General features: G+C 36.6%; 1 protein-coding gene across 2 annotated transcripts in view; it reads left to right on the top strand.

Annotated features, from left to right (window-relative positions):
• The window catches only part of LOC132850194 (diacylglycerol kinase beta), a 70,382-nt gene that overhangs the window by 6,973 nt on the left and 36,047 nt on the right, over positions 1-27,362 (top strand). Inside the window, exons 2-19 of one of the 2 annotated variants that reach the window (XM_060876454.1) lie at positions 6,147-6,503; positions 11,517-11,593; positions 13,580-13,733; positions 14,684-14,746; positions 15,163-15,393; positions 16,184-16,336; positions 17,264-17,313; positions 17,640-17,714; positions 18,109-18,228; positions 18,395-18,512; positions 18,827-18,915; positions 19,700-19,816; positions 20,301-20,399; positions 20,503-20,610; positions 20,712-20,785; positions 21,853-21,927; positions 25,136-25,221; positions 26,383-26,472. In XM_060876454.1, coding sequence (XP_060732437.1) covers positions 6,437-6,503; positions 11,517-11,593; positions 13,580-13,733; positions 14,684-14,746; positions 15,163-15,393; positions 16,184-16,336; positions 17,264-17,313; positions 17,640-17,714; positions 18,109-18,228; positions 18,395-18,512; positions 18,827-18,915; positions 19,700-19,816; positions 20,301-20,399; positions 20,503-20,610; positions 20,712-20,785; positions 21,853-21,927; positions 25,136-25,221; positions 26,383-26,472 — 1,846 coding nt within the window. In that variant the 5' untranslated portion in view covers positions 6,147-6,436. The remainder of the gene's footprint in view (positions 1-6,146; positions 6,504-11,516; positions 11,594-13,579; positions 13,734-14,683; positions 14,747-15,162; positions 15,394-16,183; positions 16,337-17,263; positions 17,314-17,639; positions 17,715-18,108; positions 18,229-18,394; positions 18,513-18,826; positions 18,916-19,699; positions 19,817-20,300; positions 20,400-20,502; positions 20,611-20,711; positions 20,786-21,852; positions 21,928-25,135; positions 25,222-26,382; positions 26,473-27,362) is intronic. The other variant, XM_060876455.1, reaches the window with a different exon arrangement.

The following is a 27,362-nucleotide window of genomic DNA, read 5'->3' on the forward strand; positions in this document are numbered from 1 at the left end:
ACAGGCAGTAGCTGAAAATTCTTAACAGTAGACACCACATTTTACCCTGCAGCCAACACTTCTGTACATCACCATTTTAGTTTGTCATGTATAAACAGAATATGATAGATTGAGTGATAAATTATTAACTGCTGTATAACATTCATGGAAGTAACTACATTTGTAGTGATGAACATGATAATTACCAATAAATCTACAGTATGTATTTATAACAAACCCAAAAAAAAATATAACTTACAAACACATACCAATCTACCACATATATCTGACAAATGCTGTTGTTTGATTATACACCATAAAGCAACAATGCTGCAGAACCGAACATGTCCTACACAAAACAACACAGAGACCTTAGTAATGAGAAGACTGAGCACGGAGAATGTCACACTCTGCCATCAACAAAAGTACCAGACACAGGGACAGTGATCAGGCACTGAAGTCCACTGCAAACAGGCGGACTTGCGTCATGCCTGTTGAGTCAAGGCCTGAGGAAATCCACAACAACAAGCAAGCACAGGACAAATTTGACTAACTTCATAGAATTTATAAAACAATAAATCGAACATCAAACTTACAAATCTGGAAAATGAACAAAGATTTTTTTAATAAGAATGCATGATTTCCTGCACTCGAGTAAAGGCAAGTATTGAAAAGTGATGAAGTAAATGCTACTGTATAGAAAAAACAGGTCTTTGATGTTTCTATCCAAGGAAAATCTGTCAATTTTAGAGTCGTTCAAAGGAAATTTCATAATATGAATGGCTGCCTCAAACAAAAACAACTTGCTCACTAAACACTCAATAGTCCCCATCATATTGTTCACTTTGTTCAGGATTAACACTTGTGTCTGAAGTTTCTGCAGTCTGTGAACTTTATAAAATTTTAGCACTTTTTACTTCCCAGTTCTGTGTAATGTGATAATGAAACATATTTATCAATGCTAATATTACGCTACAGTCCAGTGTACATTAATTGGCTAAATAGAGTCAACTGTCAATCAGCAACTGACTGATACTGAAGGACTTGGGTGTCATGTGTGTATGTGTGGACTATAGCCACTACAGCTCCACCATGCTTGTGGGTGTTTTTAACAGTACCATTGTGTCTGTCTGTGTTTATGAGCTCTGTTATTTGTCTGGGTGACATTACCACCCTCCCTCTCAGAATCTTCCATGATTGGTATCTTCATACATGACGTGTTGAATCACTGTGACAAAACAGATGAAACTGAGATATGAACATTTTCCGTTCATAGTTTCAAATTTGCACAGCTATTGATTTATTTGATTTATTGATTTATTTGTTCAAGATTAGTGTAGCTTCTGTAGCTTTCTACATGTCTAAAATGATATATGTTTATAAAAAATAATAAACAATCTAAACATGGTCTTAAGTCAGCAGCAGCTAGAAGAAGGAAATTGTACTCATTTGTTTATAATCCATCTTATTATTTCTGGCCCAGATTGATGGAAAAATCAGAGTACCATGTTTTCAGAATTTAATAAGCGTCATCGGTCAGAATAGAGTCATGGAAACAGCTACTAACAGGGCAAAAAGATAACTCTTTATTTATGATCAAACAAAGAGAAAAGGAAAGTGATGAAAAGATTGTTGTAGATGACAAAAATACCAAGTTAATTGACCAAAGATCTTGTGGGATTTTGATATGTTTTATTATTATTTTTATTATTATTATTATTATTATTATTATTATTATTATGGTTGTTGTTGTAGATTGTGTATTTAAATCCCTGCTCTTTATGGCCGCAGCTGTTGATGACTACTGAGGTGCCAACAAATTGATTAGAATCATACTAATACTACATATAGTATCTATCTGAATCTCATTTTTCCAAAAAAGGACTTCTAATGAGTCTAATGTCACATTTGGCAAGACTTCAAAGATGTTTTTATTTTAGGCACTCAGAAATGACAGACTGTTCAGTGAGCCATGGTTATCAGACTGGAGTAGTAAAGCTTTTTCCATTTCTCCAAGAAATTAATTTTTAAGAGAATTTCAAGAGAAATATATAACATTTGTTCTGTTATTTTCAACACTGGTACAGTATGTAATTCCACTGAATTCCTGAAGTCTGAATGGATATGGACATTACCTTATACTGAGTTTCCTTTCCTGAGATGCTTTGCCAGGCCTTTACTCTCGCCGCCTTCAATTGCTGCTTGTTTATGGCTCTTTCTGTTTCATCTTTATCTACATTAAACATGAAAAGCATACACAATTGGAAGACACGTTTTAAGAACATCCAATTTCTTTGTCTTAAGAAGCTCTTTGGTTACTTTCACATTGTGTTTGGTCATTTTTTACAGATTTGGCTGAATCTGAGCAGAAAATATATTTCTATACACTTCAAAATTCATTATTTATTCACTTTTATCAACAGTCACATCATCACTAAACACCAGTGATCCAGTTCCTTTGGTAGCTATGCATGCCCAGGCCATAACACTGCATCCACCATGTTTGACAGATGATGTGGAAAGCTTTGGATCACAAGATCTTAATTTTCTTCTCTGTGGTTTTCTGTTCCTATCATTTTGGTACAAGATAATCTTAGCTTAATCTCTACAAATAATCTTGTACCAGAACTGGACAGGCTTTGATGCTTTATAGCGTTATCCAATCTGGCCTTTCTGGTCTTCAGTGTTAACAGTGGATTGCATCTTGAGGTGAAAATTTACATTCACGAAGGCATATCTTGATTGTAGGTTTTTCCAATGATACACCTACATCATTAAGAGAGTTCTTGACTTGGCTAGATTGTTAAGGGCCTTTTCTTCACCAAGGAAAAAATTTCACCATAATCCACTTTAGTTGTCTTCTATGTTCTTCCAGGCATTTTGGTGTTGCTGAGCTCACCATTGCTTTCCTTGTACCAAATTGTTGATTTGGCCACTCCTAAAGAGGTACCATGACAAAGGCTACCAAATGCCACACTTACAATAAACTACAGACCTTTTATATTTTCTCAATTTGTCATGAAATAATGAGGAAACAGGCCACAAGAATCCATAAAACTGTTCTCAATCAAATGTCCAGTTATGTAAAAAACAAAGGGACTATGTAAAAAATAGCTGTAATTAATTAATCTGCTTGTCTACACTTCAATCACATTTTGATTGTTTCATTTCAAATCGATTGTGTTTGGTGTAGAGAGGCAAAATTATGAACATTTTGTCTCTGTCCAAATACTTATGGACCTAATTGTATGTAATGTGGATATTACAGGTACTGTGATACTGTGTGCATATACATACATGTGCTTACCATTCATTAAAATGATTCCTTATCATTTTCCAGACCACCGATTAACTTTGTCAGATTCTTTCAAATCACATAATTTAATTAAACACAAATAAGCACCACTAATCAAACCCAATCTAAATCAGCGTTTTAATCAGTTTATCTTTGAAAGCTTAGTATGCCCTATATTAAGTTACTCTGATGATTAGCTGTCTCTCTGATGAGACAAAGATTAAAAAAAAAGTGATGGGTTGTAGTGAAACACTACAGATGGTTATGGATAGTCTCTCAGCTAGACATCAACTAAAGAGAGTTTACTGAGCTTACATTAACCAGAATATCTGGCAACACCTCAATGTTCTGGAACAATTTCCTGTTTAATGCGTTAATAAGCAACAGCATTGCTTATTGTGAATATGTTCTCACAACTTTCCTTCAATATTTTGAAAATTGCAAAAAAATGTCCATGCCTTTCATGTCTTATTGCATTGGTTATATCAAATGTATAACTATCATATTTATATGAATCTATCAAATAACCGAGTATTTGCACATTTAATTAAAAATACACACTCAGGCCTCAAAGCAGAGAACCAGGCAATGATTTTTAACTAATAGAATACAAATGGCATAAAATCATTATGTTCTTTGTCAATATACACATTAGTTTATCTCGTGACTAAATAAAAATAATAATAGTTTTCATGGTTTTGTCATAAAATGACATTTTATAGGTTTTGTGTGCTCCTAAATTACGCTCAAAAAGTTGCAGGGATGTTTCTAGGCCGAATGTGATACACGGCCAATATCTTTTCTCATTCGTTTAGGCTATGTTAAATGTCATGTTTTTTTTTAAAGAGACTAAACAGGTATAACAGATGTCGGTTGAGTCTGTGTTAGGTTGACACATTACCATCAGCTGCACAGGAAGAAGCATGTGACACACTTAAATATTGTGTCACACTATTAGTTTTTTTTAATGCACTCTTGTGCCAGAACCATAGTGGAACAAAAACATCACTATGGCTATTTTGGATACACTACTTTTCCATTTATTCTGTGCTTAAAATAAAACCCAGTGAGTTTACATTTATCAGGCTGAAATAACTGTCATTGCATGTGTGTGGCCTCTTAAGTCTTTAGACCTTCCTGCACCATATATGCACACAGTGATATATACAGACTCACCCACGCATACAGGTACCCAAACCATTTGATTTGAAAGATTCTTTCTTTAAGGAAAATAGACCAAATCAATTTTTGAATGCTGATTCGATTTTCAAATCAACACCAATTCTATGTAATAAATAGGTTAATTTCAATGCAACTAAAAAGTATTTTGATAACGTCACTGGGATGCATTTTTGGTAGATTTTGTAGGGTAGTACTGATACAGATACTGATAAGTACTTACACTGTTAGTAAATAAGGAGTAGTAATGAGACGGTAAAAAGATGGATAATTCTGGAAGCATCTTACATACATGCTGTGCTGTTAATTCCTGGTCTGTTGGTGACCTAACAGTAAAACAAGGAATAATTATCTGTGGCATGCCTTAACTTATAGATCACCACCTATAGATTTTTAAAGACCTATAGATTTCTTTTCTCTCTGCTTCTACCTTCATTGTTGCATTTTCTCTTGATCAGTCCCCTAACAGAGGTTTATTGTTTTGATCTCCTGTTCTTCCCAGTCCCCATGGCAGTGCTGGTAAACTGCTGTTGATTTTTCACTGTGCTAAACCTCACTCTGTTCTCAGAGCGGGAGATACATTGATTGGTGTTGCACACTGAGTGCAGAGGCAGACCATGCACATGTGATCCAGCTACTGACTGGTCCTTTGAACATGAAATGGTGTGGAAGACTGATGCTATGTTGTTTTCTATGGATTAACTGAAACAAATAAAGTCAGTGATTTGGGATTAATTGTATAGTCACTTTTTTTCTGTATAAAAAGAAGAAATGTTTATATGTATCATGTTTCTTCCTACATTAAATTTATATAGTTAATTTACATTTTAATCATGTTCAGATGCTGATATCATTATTGGGCCAAAACAGGTTTTAAATACTAGATCAGTTTCATATCAAGTATAAAATAAAATCTTGCTCTAAAAATGTGTGGCATCTTTCAATAGCATGGTCTTATTGTATAGAGTCAATATGTTTGCGAATGTAGCTTTACTTAAATCAGAATACCAGTTGTTGACCAGATCCTGAGATTACTTTCTGTTCATTATTTCCAAAGAGAACACAACGCTGACATTCCCATGTTTCAGGGTGATGATTGTAATGTGCATAGTGATAAATGTGTGTGTAACTTGTTCAAAAAACATGTTGAAATACTCAGACACTTTGGTATTATGAGAGTTGATGTAGTTGAATTTGAATTTGTTGTGCCAAATAAACCCACACTGGTCTGGTGATCAGTGACCGGGTCAGTCAAACTGTTCCAGTGTTCCTTCATGCTTGTCAAACAAGCTACACATGCAGATTTGGCCCTATGCACTCTACAGTTGTTATTTCAGAATGCGGGATGGGATGTAGCACCTTTATTGGTGGATGCAATTTTTTTTCTTCGAGGATCTTCTTTTCCAGTCTGACAGCACTATGCTATGTTACAGCACTGTAGTATGCTACATTAATATATATTAATACGAGACTGAAATTTGTATTATTTACTGTACAAACTTTGCTTACTTACTACTTATACTTACACTGCTTAACCCATTATATAAAGTACAGAGTATTTACACTATTTATTTACACTATTAATATATATTACAGAGCCATTAAAGATATTGATAACTGTATATATATTTACTTTCAGAACTTATGATTAATGTAGTTATGATAATATTCAATTGTCTGTTTGTCTCTGAAGGTTGCTGTGGTTCATGGACAGTCAGTTCTCTCCTGTGTGAACTTCCCTGCAGTGCAAATCACAACCCCTTCCTGTCGCACCTCGTCCATTTCACCTTGACTCTGCACACGTGTCCTCTCATCTCTCCATTCCTGCACTTCCCCACTCCAGCACCACCTTTTTGCCATCTGGTCACTGAGGGAGTTGGGATGATGCCAGTCATGCACACCGTCATTTCCTATTTCAACCAGGGCTAATCAGAGGCCTCTCCAAAAATACCAATCCTCACCACACACACTAAGGCCAGCGAGATGGGTGACTGTAGCTGGGTGTGTCTGAGCCCAGCCGAGTTTTCCCAACTTCAGCAATACAGCGAATGTGAGTACCAAACAAAAATCCACTGATCAAATATGTTTTCTTGATGATCTGAATCATAGACTTGACGACATACCCATCTGCACTGTTCAAAGACACTCTCACTGATTATCAGTCTGTATACATATCAACCAGAGCATCAAAATTATCAAAGAGACTGATAATGATGAGTTTCTGTGAGTCAGGTTTAGGGCAGAAATTCCAACGTGGGCTCGGACTCTGTGAGGCCTGTGAACACACCATTCAATGCAGCCACATGTTGACAGAAAATGAGCCCCATCATAAAACACAACAGTTAACAATTAACTTTACAAAAATCCAGATTGCAAGAAACCAAGCAAGTAAGGGGGGGATTCGGAATATAATACAGAATTGCTTAATAAAACAGGATCTTTTTATTTTTCTGCTTTTTATTTCTCTCCATATATATTTTTTTACAATTCCTATTATTCAGTATCATATTTTTAAGTTGCCGAATGGGATAAAATGGTATATTTTTATCCCTAAATGGGATATTTTTAACATTTGGCAAGTGTAAATTTTCTGACAAAGGGCTTTTAGGAAACTGTTAGGAATGTAGGCTATATTGACAGCAAGTATTGATGCACTGCTAGTGCTGTCTGTGTCATGAAACAGGAAAGGGAGCACCATAGGAACACACATGACCAAAAGAGAGAGAGAGAGAGAGAGAGAGAGAGAGAGCTAGGTTGAGTATTGTCCACAATTAAAAATATCCATCGAATAGCTTTGAATAGCTTCTGTTCAGAAACCCATCATCATCAAAGTACTAATGGATGGCTAAAATTCATTAAAAAATCTCTCACTTTTGATTCAGTTTGATTCAGTTTATTGAGGGTCGAGGGGATTAATTCATGAACAGATCTTCTAAGATCCCATCACAAAATCTCAGTGCAGTTGCAGCCCTGGTAAGTAAAAAGATAGAATTGAAGGAAGGTGTACTTTATGTTTTCTCATGACTGAGGTGTGTCTAATAAAGTCCCAGCACTACATACACATCTATGGCACTACTTTGTAAATAATACTAGGAACTGTCCACTCATTAATATTTTTTGATCTGCAATGGTGGTATTATTATGGACTTTTTATTCTATTATGCACTTATCCTTTATCATTTACTACATACAAGAAAATGACAGCTTAATTCATTAAACGATTTTTATAAACAAAAACTTAGTGACACAAACTTGATTTGACATTGTTAATATTTCTTAGGTCAATGTATTTATTCATTGATAATATTTTTATTTAATTATTACAACTGTTGATGTGAGTCGTGATCATTATGTATCTACCTTCATTATAAATGGTTTGTTATATTACCCCTGCTAGCACAGGTGTGTGTGTTTTGGAAGAATATACATGATCAATGGCCCTTATGTGTTTGTCTCTCACACTTATGGGTTCAAATATAGAGGGACTTTTTAGACACTATTCAGTGACCCACCTGAGCATAACATCTACACATTCAATAGTTCTATGCATATGTGACACAAATATAAATCATACTGTACAATGAAATCATGCTTTATCATTTAGAAAGGAGTCTAATTTACCGATCAGGTTTGATTCCTGGGCAGGAAACCAACCCAACCACTGGAGGGTTGCACAAGTCCGTGTGCTCAGTGTCAGAACAAAGCCTGGATAAAATGGGAAGGTTGCATGAGGAAGGGCATCCAGCATAAAACCTGTGTTAATACAAATATGTGGACCAATGATCTTCTGTGGCAACCCCTAATGGGAGCAGTGAAAAGAACATTTTCCATGCTCTCTGTATCTTTAAAAGCTCATTAAGATCTCCAGCTTTAAACTTGCATTTGTATTTTATTTAAAAAATATATATAAACTGCTTTTACATGTAGGAATTTGATCATGTAACATATTGTGGCTGCAGTGATTCATTCCAGCTAAGCATGTGCCATCTAATAGTTGATTGAAGACCAAGATGAACTGCAGGATTCAACTACTTCTTGCTTGGTTGAAACTAAAACCTGCAGCCATGCCAAACCTTTGTGGATTAGATTTCACACCACTGCAAATTGTGCATTGTGTTTATCTTCTGTTACAAGCTACATTTTACATATAATTCAATTATGAGCTTCATTTCACTGCAGAAAATAGTATTGCATGTTAATAACCATGCATTTTGTATTTGTGTCAGTTGTATAAATGTATGAGTGTTAGTGAACAGGTTAATGTACCTTTAGCCAGATCTGATGGAAATTTGCATGAGGCTCTCAGGTAGACAGACACCCTGCTGTTATTCTTCTGCCGACTACAGCATTAATGTCACAGCAAGTTGTAAATAAATCTAATTCTGTAGGTCCTTTTAGATATACTTTCCCCCATGGCATCCCTTGCACATTTTTGAAAGCTCTGTGATTGAAAGGTCTGTGTGTGTGTGTGTGTGTGTGTGTGTGTGTGTGTGTGTGTGTGTGTGTGTGTGTGTGTGTGTGTGTGTGTGTGTGTCTGTCTGTCTGTCTGTCTGTCTGTCTGGGGGAGGGCTGTTGACTAGTAATGAGTGGAATATATTTGCCAGCTTGACTTCAACAACAATGACTTTATAGCACAACCTAAAGAGATGCACTTGTGATGTTTCTCTCCAAGTAAACAGAATAGAGTCTTCTCCAAGTAAGCAGAATAATGGGATTCTGCCTCATGTCAAGTCAAAGCTCAGTCCATTTAGATTTATATAAATCATTACTAATGGCATTTAGCAGATGTTTGTCCACATTGCATAGCCCTCAGTCATCATATGTGTTCCTCCTCTCTATCTAACCTCTGGCATTTTGCAGTATAGAGAATCATTTGTTTGAAACTGTGATTGAAACTAAACAAACAGTTTATAAATCTCAGACTCAGTCAGTGTCACTGTGAGGTATGTCCTATCTTACTAACCAGGAGTTTGCTTTATTGCCTACTGAACCTGTGGAAAATTACTCGTTTTTAGGTTTAGTTTTTGCTCATGTTCAATTTAGATTTCAATTACAGCTCTTCATTCTGACAAAATATTAATTCAAAAAGTTATGATCCTTTTTATAGTAATTTATTGTTCTTTGTCAGTTTTTCATATATTTGTGTATGTATATATATATATATATATATATATATATATATATATATATATATAGAGAGAGAGAGAGAGAGAGAGAGAGAGAGAGAGAGAGAGTATATACTTAATATTTAGCATACATTTAAAGTTACAGCATTTTGTAGTACAATCTTATATTAATGTTATTTATTTATTTATTTTTTGCTGCGACCTTAAACAGGGGTGGACAAATTATAAATTCATTAGCTAGCTCAGTGGACAAATAAAAGCTTCATTGTACTGCCCAGTCTAGACTTTAGATGTTTTTATAATATCTTAAGTGTAAAATTGTTATTTTGTTTAAAGAATCTAGTGTGACATGTCATGCTCCAAACTTCAACAAGTTGTTAGAAACCTTATGTCACATGTAAAAAGATATCCATGTTAGATATTCAATATTTAGAGTTTACACAGAATGGTCCTAAATACAAAAAAGTTCTGTGCGCGGAAATGCCTTGTTTATGAGAGAAGGCTTGCTGATGATTAGAGGAGGCCCGAGCAGTTTATGTTGACTGGAAGGCTAAATTAACTCAAATAACATCTATTCAAAAAAAAAAAAAAACAAACAAACAACAATTTAAAATTACATGTCAAACTGTAAGGGCAATCAGTTTACAATGTGTGACAATAACATCAGGTTAATTTCTTGTCAGCCAAGAACAGGAATCTGAGCACAAGCTCACTGAAGCTGGTCAGTAGAATCTTTGGAAAAACATTGGCTTTTCTTTTTTACAACTGAGGTATAAAGGTGTTTCTAATAAAGTGGAAGGTGAGTGTATTTATTTATTTATTTATTTATTTATTTATTTATTTATTTATTTATTTAAAGGCCAAATATGAATATGAACCTTTTGTTTCTCTTTTTTGGTTGTTGAACCTACTTGTCTGCTGGGTGACAATGAGAATTAAACAGAAAAAAAATAAATAATAATTAAAATTAAATTAATCTGCTAGACCCACACCTAGGTTACTGATTTGTCCACCCTTTGTAAAGCTCACAGTGTATGATGTGAAATGTTAAATCACTCAGATGTGTTGCCAGTGGGAGACACTTGAATCACCCAAATGTTCAGAACTTGTGTGTAGCAAACGTTACTAATAGGCATGATGACTCAAATATAGACTGGGGAGAAACAGAGTAAAGCTGGGATGGTAACTTATTAGCTAATAATTAATTTTCTCCTGAAATAATGCATGTATTGACTATATTTAGCCATTACAAATCTTGTATTTCTAAAAGTATAGATATGTATATTACAAATGCCTAAATTAGGCCATTTAGAACTAGTTTTACAAGCGGAACATGTAGTCCTACATGTAGTCCTGTTAATCTACTGTGTCATAGATATAATAATAAATATTAACAAAATGAAAAAAAGAGCATCCATGTAGCTGTGCAGCTGGAATGATACTTTTAATTTTCACTTTTAATTCTATTTTAATTTCTATGGAAATGTGGATATAATTTTAAATGGATTAGTACCTTTTGTGGATATAGTACTTTTAAATGGATTTTTAAAGACACAAGGAATTCACTTGAGGGTACTGCCTTTATGATAAGGGAAGATATAGGTTTTTTTGTATTTTGTTTATTTTGCTAAGAGCATAGGTATACCTGTGTGTAGTTTTATGAGGAACTTATAGGAGCCACCTTGGGAAAAACTGAACTGTCGTTCCTACTTCCTTTTGTCTCTGCAGCACAAAGGCATCTGATTCTAAATGTTAACGTTTCTACTGAGACAGTAAATCAGAGGACATCAAATACATGTCAAAAACAAAATGCTGTATGATATTTTCATAGTATTATATATCTCAGGATTTTTATTTGGCATAAATCTATATTTCCAGATACATAGTTGTATTTAATATGGACCGTATTTAAACACATTTCTTTTTATCATATACAGATTCTTCTAAAAAACTGAAAGATGTTTTGGACGAGTTTCATGGAAATGGTGTACTGTCCAAATACAACCCAGAGCAGGTATGTCTCCTATCTCCTATGTGTGGCATCATGTGATTAAATGGCATGTAAAAACACACTGTGTTCTCGGGCTATGAGAGCGTCCAGGTACTGTAGCAGTACAGCCTGACTCTGACCCTGAAATGCTTCATCTTCAGCTGCTCTGTACCGCCGACCCTAACACCAAAAAGCCCATGCATCAGGTTACATTATGAAAGGCAAATACACTGATCATTTGCTTGATGGTGTGTCACGATTATATTTCTTTTCTTTCTTTCACCTTGACACAAATATTACACTCGTCTGTGTTTGGCGCCACTGGTTGTGACCCAGAGCCTCGTCTGGATCAATACAGAATAACAGTGGTGCAGTCAGTAGGTCTGCAAGCAGCGCCAACGAGCCTGTGGTTTAACACTGCCCACATGCTGTCTTTAGTGCAGAGTGCAGGGGTTTCCAACACATCAGCTGTTGTGACAAGGGAATCTAGTCATAACCAGAAATCTACAGTCTAGAGAAAGGCTTTATCCCTGATGTATTAATACCTTAATGTAAAAGGTACTTTGTCTTTGTTTTATCTTCTTTAAGTACCTGTAGTTGTATATGGTAAAGAGTAGTGCATGCCATGTTTGTTAAGATTTTTTCCATGTCATTTGGTTTTATTGATTTTTAGAAAAGAAAAAACAGATTTACTATTAGCCATATAACTTGTTTGGCTGAATATCAAGAAAATTCAGTTTAACTCTATAAACAGTTATTTCCCCCTGCCTCAGAACACATACTGTATGTAATATAATGTTCTGGTGTTGGAGCACTTTCTCAATAGCTTGCTTTATTATTTAATCAGACTTTAATTATTTTTGAAGTGATCCAAACAGAAAGCTCTTTTTATTTTTCAAATAATTTTTTGCACTTTCTACTCTAAACCATGCTGGAAGATAGATCAGGCTCAACTGTGTGTACTATGAGTACCAGTGAATGGTCTAAAAACATTTGGTAATTTACAGTAAAGTGGTGCAGTGTGTAGTGTCCAGTGTATTCCTTTTGTGTATTGATATATTGATATATGCTGGATACAACAATATAGTAATCTAACTCCAGTTACTACATGTTCCCATGTTGCACTGCATTAATCAGCATGGTCTGTGGATTACACTATTGTCAATCAAACTCAAATCTGTTTTAAGGGAGATCTGAGTTCATGTGCTCCTTCTCCCACTTCTCTGCTTCCTTCTCTGGCCATTTCATATTTGTCTCTCTGATTGAATTTACGGGTTTTTATTAAAAAATAATAATAATAATAATAATTTTAACATCCGGATAGTTCCAAAAGGCTGTCAGATTTATCAGAATAATTATTTCAGACCCTCAGAATAAAAATCCTGGAAGCCTACCAAATGCACCTTAGAGCATTAGAACTTAATTCCCTTTCTGCTTCTATCCTTATCCCGGGGACCGCCAAACAGAAGCAAGATGTTCTCAACCAAGTAAGCTAAAACCCTGTGGGTTTGCATGCTCTGTGCTTCTAGTGTGTCTTCACGGGCAAACATAAAACATACATCATGCTGTTTCATGCACAGGTCATACTGTCTCCTAAATTCTAAAGGTCATAGCCATCTTCTTATATGTCTGCCATATGTTTAATATATTTAAAACCTGTTGAGTGTTGTCTATCATCTTGATATATATTTTGCAACTGTACATCCTTTCTTTTTTTAGCAGTTTTTTTGTAGTTTTAATTTATTCGTTTAGGTTTTTTTTTACTTTTTTTTATTAAGGATATCTACATGCAATTTTATTTATTTTTTTTAACAAGTGCAAAAGTACTACTGAAAAATGACATCTATCAAAATACTAAAATACTACAAAATATCTACCTATAATTGTACGAAAACACGTACAAATGAGATGAGGGCATATAATTTTTGCATATAACAAAATCTGTTTCTTGTCTCCTGGAATGCTCTACAACTTTCTCTCTCTAATCATATCTTTGTGTGTTGCCTATAGCCTATTGACTACGAAGGCTTCCAGCTCTTCATGACCACCTACTTGGAGAATGACATCCCGGAGGAACTGTGCCAACATCTCTTCACTTCTTTCAAGAGTAAGACCGGAGCAAGCAGTTCCCCTGATATTCCACGCACAGGAACAGCACTGCTAGGTAAATGTGTTTCTTAAATTACTGCTAAATTCTCCATAGCCACTCTGAAAAGACTGTGAGATAGTATCTGCAAATAGCATTGTATTTATGTTCACTGTCTATTGGTTATAATATGTCAAAATAGGTGAAAAGTCTAGGATTGTCATCATTTCCTTAGTGTACCAATGCCAGGCTCTGCTTTTTTACAATTACCAAATGTGCATAAGCAGAAAGTTTATGAATCTTAACATCTGGAAAAAAAAAGCCATGATAGTGATCTTTGAAAGAATCCTTTGTTGAAACATGTGTTAGCAAAGATTATACAAGGACATGCACATAGCTACATATATACTCATCATGTTTTTAAAATAAAAAGTGTTGGGTGGTAGAAGACCTCGAGCTAAACTGTTAGGAGAAAAACTGTTTTCAAGTGGCTACTCTGTTGGTGTAGGGAGACCTGTTTTGCTCCCTGGCACTGCTTCCTCAGGCTCAGACTGTTTATACAGGGTGAGTGAATAAACAGTCCAGATGGATGGCTCATGCCCTTTTGCATGCTGAAAGATTTTAGTCCAAAAGACCACCTTCTGTTTAAGGGGGTGGGCTTCGAATCAAATGCCTCACAGCCCTCTGCTCGGTCACGACTTGCTCCATAATGTACAGATTGTACTACAGAGATGGTCAATGGTGCCATCTAGTGCTAGGAAATGTCTGAATTTAACATTTTTTCAGCAGGTGATGTATGTTATCGCGGATGTTATTGCAGATAAATACTGCAGCTTACCACTTTAGAAACCATAAATATAGTATTTCTGCCACTAATTATGCAACATTTTCTCCTTCACTAACATTTGAACAGCAAAGACCTTTTAGAATACACCAACATTTCTAATCTTTCCATTTTTCTTATACTCATAGTGTCCCCCATATTTTTCTTTTTCTTTTCTGTCCTTTGTAACTCACTCTTTCTGCAGAACCCAAGTCGATTGATGCAGGTATCTCAATTCAGACAGAAGTGGCCTGCGCTCCTATAACAGGTATCTGTGTGTACAGTGCAACCTGAGACACATCATCTGTAGCAGCTTTCTACTCCAGAGATACCACTTTTTCCCATCATTGTGTTGGTTTTCAGTGTGTTGGCAAACGTGTGACAAGTTTTTATGAATTTCTTTTGCTATTTTATCTATTTTTTCACGGCCAAGTGTAATTGTGCTCACATTTTAGATTCATTCTCCATATTTTACCCAGTGAGTAAATACTGTGCAGTGCTGCTTTGATTTCTGTGCACCGTGGTGTCATTCTTACCCCTCAGCTCTGCAGCACTAAGACCTCTGAGTCACTCTCCTTACCTGCAGGATTTTTGAGGCAGCTTTGTCTGAAAATATCTTCTGTTATTCTTACTCTGTCAAATCTAAGTTATTTCTGTTTCTTGTTTTAATTATTCCCTTCACAGGGATGAATGGGAAAAGTATTCTCAGTGCTATGGGCAGACACACTCCAGAGCACCCAGTTGGTGTGATGCCTGGATCAGGTGCCACCACCTCACCATGCTCATCCCGCTCCTCCTCACAACGCTCAGGCACAGGGGGTCACACTCCTCATTGCTCACCTAAACCCTCAGCAGGTAGCAGTTGCAATGCTCTGGCACCCTCCAAGAGTTGCAACTCCCCTCGTCTCTCCCCAGGTAGCTATCCTCAAATCCAGATGCAATTGGTTTGTTTTGTTTAATTTATTCATCTTTGATAACCATGTTATTCGGAGAGAGTTTATAGAGAATATAAAGCCTATTCTGACACCATTTCAGGGCACCATGGCGACATAGAGTTGCACACTCATTTACACCTAGGCAGAATTTAGAATAGCCATCGGAGATAAACAGAGAACCTAAAGGAAACCTATGTGGACAAAGTGGGAAAAAGACAAACTCAAGCACAAGATAAAACCAGGGACCCCACTTCATTGAATGTCTCAAATGAAAAATAATAGGGTTCACTCAACTAGTTTTTGTGAATTTGTGCATTCATTGTGAGCAATTACATGCTACACACTTCATTTGTTAAAAGCTGTCCGATTATTGTTTTAGGTAAATGTGAAATAAGATATCCATGATTTATGGGAAATGGCAGTGGAAATTTAAAGTTTTGAACTAATCAGATATTTTGTTAAATTTCTAAGAAAAGACTACTAAAATTGCACTGTAATTACACTAAGCATCAACTGTAATGACTGTAAGTTAGTCAAATTTTGGTATGTTGAACCATCTACAAAAATGGATATTTTACTGCCTGTACCATGCCATTCATCATCCATTTTAATTTGCATTACTTGTGCATTCACCTGCCATTAAGGTTTCCAAACTCTTAAAGGGGTTTGCTTTATTTAATTTTTTCCAATTTTAGTTCATGCAACGTGATAGTTTAGAGACAAAAACTCATCTTTAGTACATGTTCACTGTGCCACTGTTTTGTCCTTAGACCGAAGTCGATCAGGCAAGGGGGTGTCTCTGAGGAAAAGTCCATCCCCTCAGAAGAGCTCCACTCCTTCCACACCACAGATCGTCTTCCTGAAAGACATTGTGTGCTACCTCTCTCTGCTGGAACGAGGGACTCCAGAGGACAAACTAGAGTGTAAGTGTGGATTTATGTTTAGTAACACACTCATTTGCTCCCTGGGCTCAATATTCAGGCTATTATTTAGTAAAGAAGAGCCATTCACGCAGAGTGAATTTTTGAACCTATATTTTATTGCAGCTGATATCAACCACCAGCAAACATATCTATAACAACATGAGAAAAACTCAAGAGAAATAAAAACAAAAGCAGGAAAAGAAAAGCAGGGTGCTATAGAGTAATTTGGTTACATGCTTTACTTTCCATAACACAAGCCAAATATAAACCATTGCAATGACTGTAGGCCACTTTTTTACTTGTATGAATCCATTTAGCTGTTGAAGGCATTTTACACAATTTAATACCAGTTTTGTAGTGGAAAGCACATGTTTTTGTAAAGTCTGCTGTACAGCTGGAATGAGATTTTCTTTTAGTTGAACGCTTACAATTACATTGTTCTCAGATTGTAAGGCTTAGGACCACAATTTGTCACTATCCGGTGACTATATTTATTAGACTCTATAAATATGAATGAAGTGTAATATTAGCTTGTAATCTTTTCATATATTTAGCTCTTGCAGAAAGTGAATAATGTGATCTGTGGCTTTGTATGCTGGGCCTCTGCCAGTAAGCAGGAGGAAGGAGTTGGGGGAGGAAAGCTGTGCTTTTGCTTTTCATATACAGTTCTCTGTATACAAGATCAGCTCCTGTCTTTACACAACACCATCCCACTTAAACACAAATGATGTTTAGAGTTATAGCAGACCTAAGGTATTTAAACCACCATTTAAAAAAAACACTTGAAACAGTGTTGCTGTGTCTGTAGATGTTCATGGAACACCCATCTTTTCCACAGGTGGCCTGTGTGTTAATGAAGTCCTTAACATTTACTGTACAGGATGGACTTTCTTATCTCCCCTTTCTCTTACTTTTCTCGCTCTGCAGTCATGTTCCGGTTGTATGACACGGATGGGAATGGCCTGCTGGACAGCTCAGTGAGTCAGATACAGTTCTTCAGTTCTAGGATATATATAAATAACTGCGGTCATTTTGGTTCTATTGAACACCTACAGAATAGTCTTACTATTACATCATCAGAGCTCATTCTTCACCTCCTTCTTCTAGCATTAAATAGTAGCAACTTAGACCGGGAAACTCAGATGTTGTTATGTCTGGTTTCAGTAGATATTTAAAGGACTGCTGACAGGAACTCTAACATAGACAGGGTCATTCAGATAGTGAAGTGGTTTCAGTCTGCATACTGCATTTATTATCATTAAATATTAAACTCAATATAACTTTAGTTTAAATATCCACTTAGGAGCTGGACCGTATCATCAATCAGATGGTCCATGTAGCGGAATACCTTGAATGGGACTCAACAGAGCTGAAGCCGGTAAGGTCACCCTTGTATATAAGGTTTATTGCAAGACTGCAAGGGTTTGAATCCTCTGTTGTTTTATCCACAAACAATCCAATCCAACATACAGACATAGACATAAACACAAAAAATGATTAAAAAACAGTCATCCATACATCTTTAATCAATTGTGTATGATATCTGGCAAAGTTATCACTATCCTATATGTAGTTATTAGTTTGTAGTCACTTATGTATTAGTCAAGCATCTTTATACGAGATACACCAAGAAAAAAAAAATAGGATTTTGTTAATGAGTGTTTGCAGTTCAAGTGTATGGAATCACCATTTCTGAATTATGAAAGCCTGTACCTTAAACTATATAACATGTGATTCATGTCTCAGTGTACATATGTGTGCTTTGGTTGCAGATCTTGAAGGAGATGATGGAGGAGATTGACTATGACCATGATGGAACAGTCACCCTAGAAGAGTGGATCAGAGGGGGAATGACCACTATCCCCTTGCTGGTACTGCTTGGTATGGAGACGGTGCGTCAGAGTTTCTCTTTGTGTTTTTCTATAGCTAAAGTTGTATACCCAGCTAAACTGACAGCTAAGTCCTGGATTCACTATTACTCATGAGGTATGTGTGGTAGTTGAAAGTGATTCTTTCCCTTCCGCTCTCACATGTAGTGTTTCAAACATCTGTTCTCAGAATGTACAAGAAGATGGGCAGCATGTATGGAAACTGAAGCATTTCAACAAGCCAGCATACTGTAACTACTGTCACACTATGCTGTTAGGAGTGCGCAAACAAGGACTTTGCTGCTCACGTAAGCATCTGATCTGTATGTTGAGATACTGTGATGATGCGATGGAGTTATAAAAAATTAGTAAGTTCCATTCTCCAACAGGAATGTAAATGGAGTCAAGAAGCATGCTGAGGTTCTTTTTTTTCAAGTAAATTTATAGCCTTTATTCAAGGTATCCATCATAAAAGACCTTAGTCTTTTCATGTTACAGTATTTGCCTGACAGCTATAAATAAAATTGCATTTAAGCATAATCTGAATTATTTCTAGGTATCTTACTCCAACATTTTCTACCTTCTTTATGAGTAACTTCTCCAATTCACTCTTCTTTGGCAGTATGCAAGTACACAGTCCATGAGCGCTGTGTGTCCAAAGACATTGCTGCTTGCATCAGCACTTATGCCAAGTCCCGCAGACACACCAATGTGAGTAAACCAGATGCACAATACACTCTAAGATGCTTTTACAGCCTGATACAGGTCTATTAGTGCACACAAGAGGTGTTGCTACTGGGCAGAATATCACCATCAATTCACTACTGTTGGGCCCTTGAGGAAGACCCTTAACCTTCTGTCATCCAGGGATGATGTAATATGGCTGACCCTGCACTCTGATCCCAGCTTCCTAACATGCAGGGATATGTGTATAAAAAATGCTGTGCTGTAATGTGACAAGGTGACAGACCTTGTTTATTTTTTGTCTGGCCAACTTGGATTTTTTGAAATGTGGTTCATTACCTACACTAACACTCACTCACTCACTCACTCATTTTCTACCGCTTATCCAAACTTCTCGGGTCACGGGGAGCCTGTGCCTATCTCAGGCGTCATCAGGCATCAAGGCAGGATAAACTCTGGACGGAGTGCCAACCCATCGCAGGGCACACACACACACTCTCATACACTCACACACTACGGACAATTTTTCCAGAGATGCCAATCAACGTACCATGCATGTCTTTGGACCGGGGGGAGGAAACCGGAGTACCCGGAGGAAACCCCAAGGCACGGAGAGAACTCCACACACACAAGGCGGAGGCGGGAATCAAACCCCCAAGCCTGGAGGTGTGAGGCAAACGTGCTAACCACTAAGCCACTGTGCCCCCCACCCTACACTAACAATTTAACAAAAAATAATAATTAATTTTAGTTTTTGTATATGTTTTTAAAATTTGCATAGTTTGTAGCATTCTCCCTTTCTTCCCTGAAGGCTATGCAGCATGTATGGATGGAGGGCAATTCTCCAACCAAGTGCGATCGATGTCACCGCAGTATCAAGTACTACCAGGGTCTTACTGGCCTTCATTGTGTTTGGTGTCAAATTACCGTATGTATATATATCACTATCTGGTGGCTGTAAAGATGTTTGAGCAATCAGTTTCATTTTTACAGGCTTACTTAAAAAAATTATCTCAGTAATTTAGTATTTTACTGAATATGAAGATTTAGATTTGATGGTACAAAGGAGCAAATTTAAATAATGAATATTTTCTGGTTTCAATGATATAGATAATATTTTACTTCAAGTTGTTGTAATGTACACTTTCTTCCTCTTGGTGGCATTATTTCTCTTTCTATCATCTTCCCTACTTAACCTTAGCATGTAATCCCTAAGTTCAATCAACTAAATGTTACCTTTTCGAAAAAACCTTTTTAACACACACGATGAGTGTGAGGTGATGACCAGTGGGACATCAAAAGCAATTATTTTTTCTAGCAGTGTGTTCCTGTATGATTCAGGGGAAAGGGGTGCAGACTTTATTAACTCAGGCCATTGGTTCTTGACTGCATATTTCTATTTTTATCTGCAGCTCCATAATAAGTGTGCGTCACATATGAGGGCAGATTGCGATGGTGGAGCACTGAAAGACCACACCCTTTTGCCATCTTACATCTGCCCTGTTGTACTGGTCAGTCCAGACATTTGATTTTAATTATTGAATGCTTTTTGACATGCTGTAACACCTAGCATTTTATTTCACAATTGGTGTTCTCTGCCCTTCTCTTGTCCAGGACCGTCACTCTGTAGTTAAAAGAGGAGAGGGCGAGTCATCCCCCAACACCAGTCCTGATGACTCCAATCAGTGCTTTAAGTTCACTGGAGATGGTCAAGCACTACAGGTCAGGTATCATAGTGCAGACTGGTTGTTGTCAGATACTTTAACTGAGTTTTTGTATTTTAATTTGGATGTCCTGCCTCTGTATTTCCTCTTCATTTTCAGATCACCCCTCTTCCTGGAACACATCCTCTACTGGTGCTGGTTAATCCAAAGAGTGGTGGAAGACAAGGAGAAAGGTACAAGGCAGTTCTGTTTCATTTTCTTCCCCTGACTATCATTTTACACCAGAGCATTCTGTACGTTACTGTGTCATAGATTTTTTATAATATTAAGTTAAGTGATTCCAGGACTCAAGTTTACTTATTTAATATGATTTGGTGGGCAGTCAGCAGCGTTCCTGCTTAATGTAATCGTAATGTGCATATCCAGCATGTCTCCCATGTCTATTTTGCTATTCCTGCTTGTCACTCTGTCCTAAATATCATCAAAGGAAACAGGAGGCAGCACTGCTGTTAAAAAGGATGAATGTAGGTGTTGTTACAGCTCTCACCGCCCACCACACATCCTCAATTTGCCGAGGGACCAATTTGGGATCCGGCAGGAGCGTTACCATAGCAACGCACTTATAAATACCAATAATGGCCCGATTATTCCCTATTATTAGACTCGAGCTCACACAAAGACGCGTTAACTGCCCCAGATCCAAAAAAGAACACTATTTGAACTGTTCCCTTGATGTGAATAAGTCAATGAAGTGGTCATCACTGAATCAGATTTGGTTCATGTTGTATTTTTCCACTGTCTTTAGTGTTTTGAAAGCGAGATTTGAATGTTTAGTCTCTTGACTCTGCCCTTATATTCTTTCCAAGTAAAAGAATGGTGTTTTTAATGGTTATAAGTGGTCGGATTATCGCTTCGCTCAACATAATGAGCAATGTTCTAGCCTAAAAGCTTTCTGTATGATATGTTTCAGACTTTCAGGCTCTCTCTCTCACTCTCTCTCTCTCACTCCCCTTGTTTCTTCTACTGAGAGACAGAATGGAGTAGTGGGAGATAAAAAGATAAAAATGAAGGGCACTGCAGAGATTTCATTTATCATTTCATATAGTACCACAGATAGTAAAAGCTGCCTAACAGTGTGTGTGTGTGTGTGTGTGTGTGTGTGTGTGTGTGTGTGTGTGTGTGTGTAAATGTATTGGGTGCATCAGTTGGTCTCCATATTTTTATATAACCTTCTCTATTGTTTTTTTAATCTCACTTATTTTAACACAGAGTTTTGTTCTCATCTGTTTTTCTCCATAAGGGTGTTGCGGAAGTTCCAGTACCTGCTTAACCCCAGACAGGTTTACAGTCTAGATCGTGGAGGACCCATGGTAGGGTAAGTCCCCTTACTGAACACTGAACATGAAAGTATGAGTGGGAGCATTTTGTGAGATCGTTTCTAAAGATTTGTGAATTTACTGTAGACTGAATGAAGTCTTATTTTTCCAACAATTAAAAAAGACAGAGGATCCAACCGCCATATGAAACTGGAATGACTGACAGTTGCGTAGGTGTTTTGAAGTTTCCGATTTTAACTGCCCTTAACCTCCTTATCTCATATTAGTAATCTCACAACTTGGATAAATTTTCTTTCTCAAAAGATACAGCACGCTTATTATCCATCAATGTAACTGGAGAATGTTCTGTACTCATTATTGTGAAATAAACTATCAATGTATGTTTGATTTAGCTAACATTAAACGTCAAAACTGTATTTATTATGCATGCCAGTTTGTCAAACTGTTACCTTTTCAATGGAAAGAGAAGAACGAACACAAAAAAGATACATAAGGCCTATAAACAAAGTGTCAAATCTATGACTTTTAAATGGTACATACCATTCATGACATGTTCATGACAGTCATTGGTTCAAACAGTCAAGCCAGTTGCAGCGGAAACTGGAGTGTTCACATAAACAGGTTCATGGTAGCTCCTAGGCACTTATAAGAGTAGAAGAGCATTTTTTTCTCACAAGCACTTGATGGTTTCAGTAAAAATCCATTATATGCGTTCACCACAGTTTATAACTTGGACAGTGACTGTATTGAAAATGTACTGTGTTTTCTCTGTCCACACTAATAACGTATCACCCCTAAGATTTGATCCAGCCATATTTTAGAATTAATTTTTTTTTCAACTTAAATATCTTGTTCAGATTCTAGAACATTTATGTCATTTTTAGCAAATACACCACCATCAAACTTGCTTGCATATCTGTAGATGTAAAATCACCTAAAGCCATTGGCCACCTAAGAAACAGAAAGCAGACTCTTTTACATTGACTCCCAGAGCCAAGGGTAAAGTATTTTGTAAGTTTATATTTTTCAAACACCCCTGAATGTACAGTAGAGACTTTGAAACTTGGAAACCTGACTGCACACTTAAAGCTGGGTGAGATGTTTCTATATTTTCATTTCCATAAAATCTGCAAGACCATCACTCCGGATTCTCTCAGGACTAACTCGTAAAAACACCCACCTGTAAATGGCCCTCTGGATCTAACACAATTAAATACTGTAAAGGCCAGGCACTCCAAAAACCTATCTGATGATTAGACTTTTTATACCATTTCATATCATTTTAATAACTGAGTTGTTTTTAAGATAAATTGGCAATTTTTGCTGGTAATGCTTTGAGATTTGAGAAAACTAAGGTCTTAATACTTTATTCATTCATTCATTCATTCACCTTCAGCAGGGTCGCAGTGGATCTGGAGTCTATCCCAGAAAAACTAGGAACATGGGAATTCACATTGGATGAGACATTAGTTCATTGCAGGGATGATCCATGTGTACACACACACACATGTATATTTAGAGGAGCCAATCAATTTTCCATCATGTTTTTGGGAGGTGAAACCGGAGAATCCTGAGGAAACCCATGTGATTTGGGGAGGTGCTTAGAACCCATGCTTAGAATAGACCTGGGACATTAGATGGATGTCTATGAATCCTCCATCTTGAAGTTGGCTAATTATTGTTTTCTATCGAATATGTGTCATTGAGTCAGAAATTGAGACACACATTTATCTGACAAACAAGTGAGGAAGCCATCTGAACCATCAGGACCAATATTAATTAAGCCATAACAACTTTCTAATGACTAACTCAAAGCATCTGGTATAGATGCAATTATCAAGATGTGTGTTGCACTGAATATTGTAAGAGCTAACTTTGTCATCACATGGGCTTATGTTACTCATAGTATGACACATTAGCAAATTAGTGCATTTCAAAGAAGCATTATCCCATAAGCATGTGCATGCACACACACACGTGCGCGCACACACACACACACACACACACACAGATATATACGTTATGCTTCAGTACATTTTGTACCTCTGAGTGAGTTGCCCAACAGGGCATTTCATTCAGGGAAAAAAAAAAACAAGAACAAAAGGTGAAGTTGTAACACAGGAGAGCAGCCAACCCATTCTCTTCCACATGCCACCCCCCCACCACCCTACACACACACACACACAAACACACACACAGTCAGTCACGACCAGAGCTGTGCACAATTTGTAAAAGCCATTCAGAGAAAGAAAGGAGAGAAAGATACTGAGAACTGCACAGGCAGTGAAGTAGGGTATTCCAAGAGAACTAAAACTATTGATTAAAAATATAAATATAGCAGAAAAGTGTAATAATAGTTTATTATGAGCAGCATGCATCTTTTTGTATAGAAAAAAAAAGCTATTTTCATAAGTTAACACATTGCAATTGTTATTTAGAAGTGGATATCACATTTTTAGCAGTCCCGCTGTCTTATGAATTTACCATCAGAGCAGTGCTTCAGCTTTAAGCAGGAAATAAAAAATTAGAAAGAGATAGCATTGCATGTTATGTCATACCTGTAGGTGTTTTTACTCCAAGACTGTGTGACTAAAACTTTCCTGTCGATTGGACTTTGGAGCTCGTGTGTCTCTTGTACCAGAATACAAAAGGTTTATCCTGTGCTTGGCTGAGTTTATGCAGAATAAGGTGAATTATAATGCATTGTGAATACGGATTTCCAATTTGTTTAAACCTTGTTTGCCTAAACCTCAGCAACAAAACTCTGTACCTTTCAAATAAAACACATCACATTCATTCTATCTGTATTTATTTCACAAAGTAATAAACACAAAGTTTATCTTGTCTTTTGTTGTGGGGCCACATTTACAGTCATTATGCCAATCCACGTTTCATCATAATTATACTTATTTATATTCATATCAGGAAACTCTTTTTTTCAATCATTATACATTATACATTAAGGATGGGAGGATTGGTATATTGTAAACCAGAGCATGTAAAGTACCATATATTTGGAAGCAGTTAAAAGCATTATGAACTCAAATACACACACACACACACACACACATACACATATATATATATATATATATATATATATATATACTATACATGTTGCAAATGTTAAGATTTATATATAGATTAATAAGATTTATAGTTTCGCTTCTTGAAATCAAATACATTAATAACAAATTCAATTACAAACTTCTGTCTGACCTTCTGAATTTTTCCTTTGCCTTCCAGATTGAACTTTTTCCGTGATGTGCCTGACTTCCGAGTATTGGCCTGTGGAGGAGATGGAACAGTGGGCTGGATCTTGGATTGCATAGGTAAGTGTAGTGTATAGGTTTTTGTCATTTGCCCTATGCTTTTATCCAAAGCATTTAACAACTGAGCCAAACATTTGGCAGATATTGCTCTGCCCACCGGCCCAGAGGTTACAGCTTGGTAGGATTGGCAAACCTTCTTATTAGTAGTCCATTGGCCTAATTCAAATGCCGTATTTGACTTTATTTTATTTGGAGCTGAAATACAAGTTGAAATATTTTAACACTGTCTTGCATGTTGTACCCCAGGTTATAATTATGACGAATGATTTAAACATTAAAACTCAATGGGCTAAATTTTAAAAAGAAAAAAATTGCAGGAGTCTTGCACATATAATTGTAGTAGCATTTAATGGTTCTCTGAAAGGATTATAAATTCATAAATTACCTAGGAAGTGTGTACACTCATCTGTGACTTCTTTCATAAGACTGAGTGGTGGATAGCGGTGAAGAGATAATGGCCTGCCTTTCCCCCCACTGACAACCATGCTGATGTTAATGGGTAAGCATTACAGAGGAGCCAGCATGGGGGGTGATAGACAATGCCATTAAGTGGTGATTTAGAATCAGTTTCATCTGATCCTGGATCCGTGCTTTTGAGCTGTTATTCCCATGGGAGCCAGTGAGTGTCCATTAGTGGAAGAGCAGGAGAAAGCCAACTTTGTTGAAGTAGCCTGAGTGCTGATTTAAAAGCACCTTCATTGCTTCTTTAATGGCAAAAAAACTGATTTTTAATTAAATCAGCCTGATCCTCGATCAGCTTTCTGGAGTTTCTGTTAGCTCCTCACCCACATGAGCTTACCATGCATTAGAAAATAGCTTCTGATTGCAGACGATGGTTAGTCTCTGTGGTTAGGCAATAAATCCATGGAGTATCAACATATGCAAGATCTCAACAGGCCTTGTGCAAACAGAACAGAGAGCCAAACTAGGATGCTCATTAAATTGAGGAATACTGTGTATACTGTCGTACTGGAATAAATAAGAGAGACACCATGTTTTTGTGAGCACATCATTTGTTTTATGTATACTCTATCTAAATAGTGAAAAGATAAAACTGTTATAAAGGTTGTATTTTAAAGTAAACATTGTAAGCACTCAGAATGCATTCAAGTACGTTTGGAGTATTTTGTAGTGTTTTCTCCTTTCTGTGCTATTCTCCAGATAAGGCTAATTTTGCCCGCCACCCTCCTGTTGCCATCCTGCCGCTAGGTACTGGAAATGACCTGGCACGCTGCCTTCGTTGGGGTGGAGGTGAGAGTCACCTTTATATGTGCTTATATGATGAGAGATATTTCCTTGTGGACAACTATTCAGGTTACTTTTAAGCATTAGATTTGTATTTAGTGTTATTTGTATATCAGTAGTATATTCTTATATACTGTATATATGTTATAATATTTAGTTATTACTTGGATCACATAATTAATACATCATTTTCTTCACATCTTCGCTCTAATCACACAAGGCATAAAAGTAAAGTAAAGATTGCATTGTAAACTGTTAGGCAGTTGTGTACTGGTGGAGGTTGTAGAATAATAACCCTATTACATCATATGTTTTTTCCAGTGGAGTACTTTTGTCGATATATTTTTTGCCTTGGCAAGACTGGCACTATGATATCCAGTATAACCTCAACCTGATCTGGTGTAGTGGTGGGGTGAAAACTGAACTGTTTCTTTAAAGGTTAAAATGTAACCTCTTAAAAATGAAGAATATACAAAACCTAATTATATGCAATCATTAATGTTAATGTTAACAATTAATTTTATGAGGCCTCTTTATGATTTGTGGATCTTTGTGAGTGTAATTCTGCTTAGGACTGTGTTCTGTTCATGGAGGAAGAATAAGCTCCAGGTGTCACCACATTTCAGTCACAGAGTTAAGATATAACACCTCCACCTTGGTGAAGTAACCCCCAGTGCCTGTGCCCTATTTGCTATGTACAGTAATATAAGACAGCCACATTGGGGAGTCTGTCTCTAGGCAGAGAACCTCAATCACATCATCCATATAGTGCTGACATAATGGCCATGCAGCCTGATTCACTTGTCTCTTGCAGCACTTCATTTTTTTTGCATCCTAATATTTATTATAATTCTTCACCCCCTTGAGACTCTTGATGGTGCAATAAGTCAAATGTG

Source organism: Tachysurus vachellii, chromosome 8 (assembly GCF_030014155.1).
Source record: "Tachysurus vachellii isolate PV-2020 chromosome 8, HZAU_Pvac_v1, whole genome shotgun sequence".
NCBI classification, from domain to species: domain Eukaryota; kingdom Metazoa; phylum Chordata; class Actinopteri; order Siluriformes; family Bagridae; genus Tachysurus; species Tachysurus vachellii.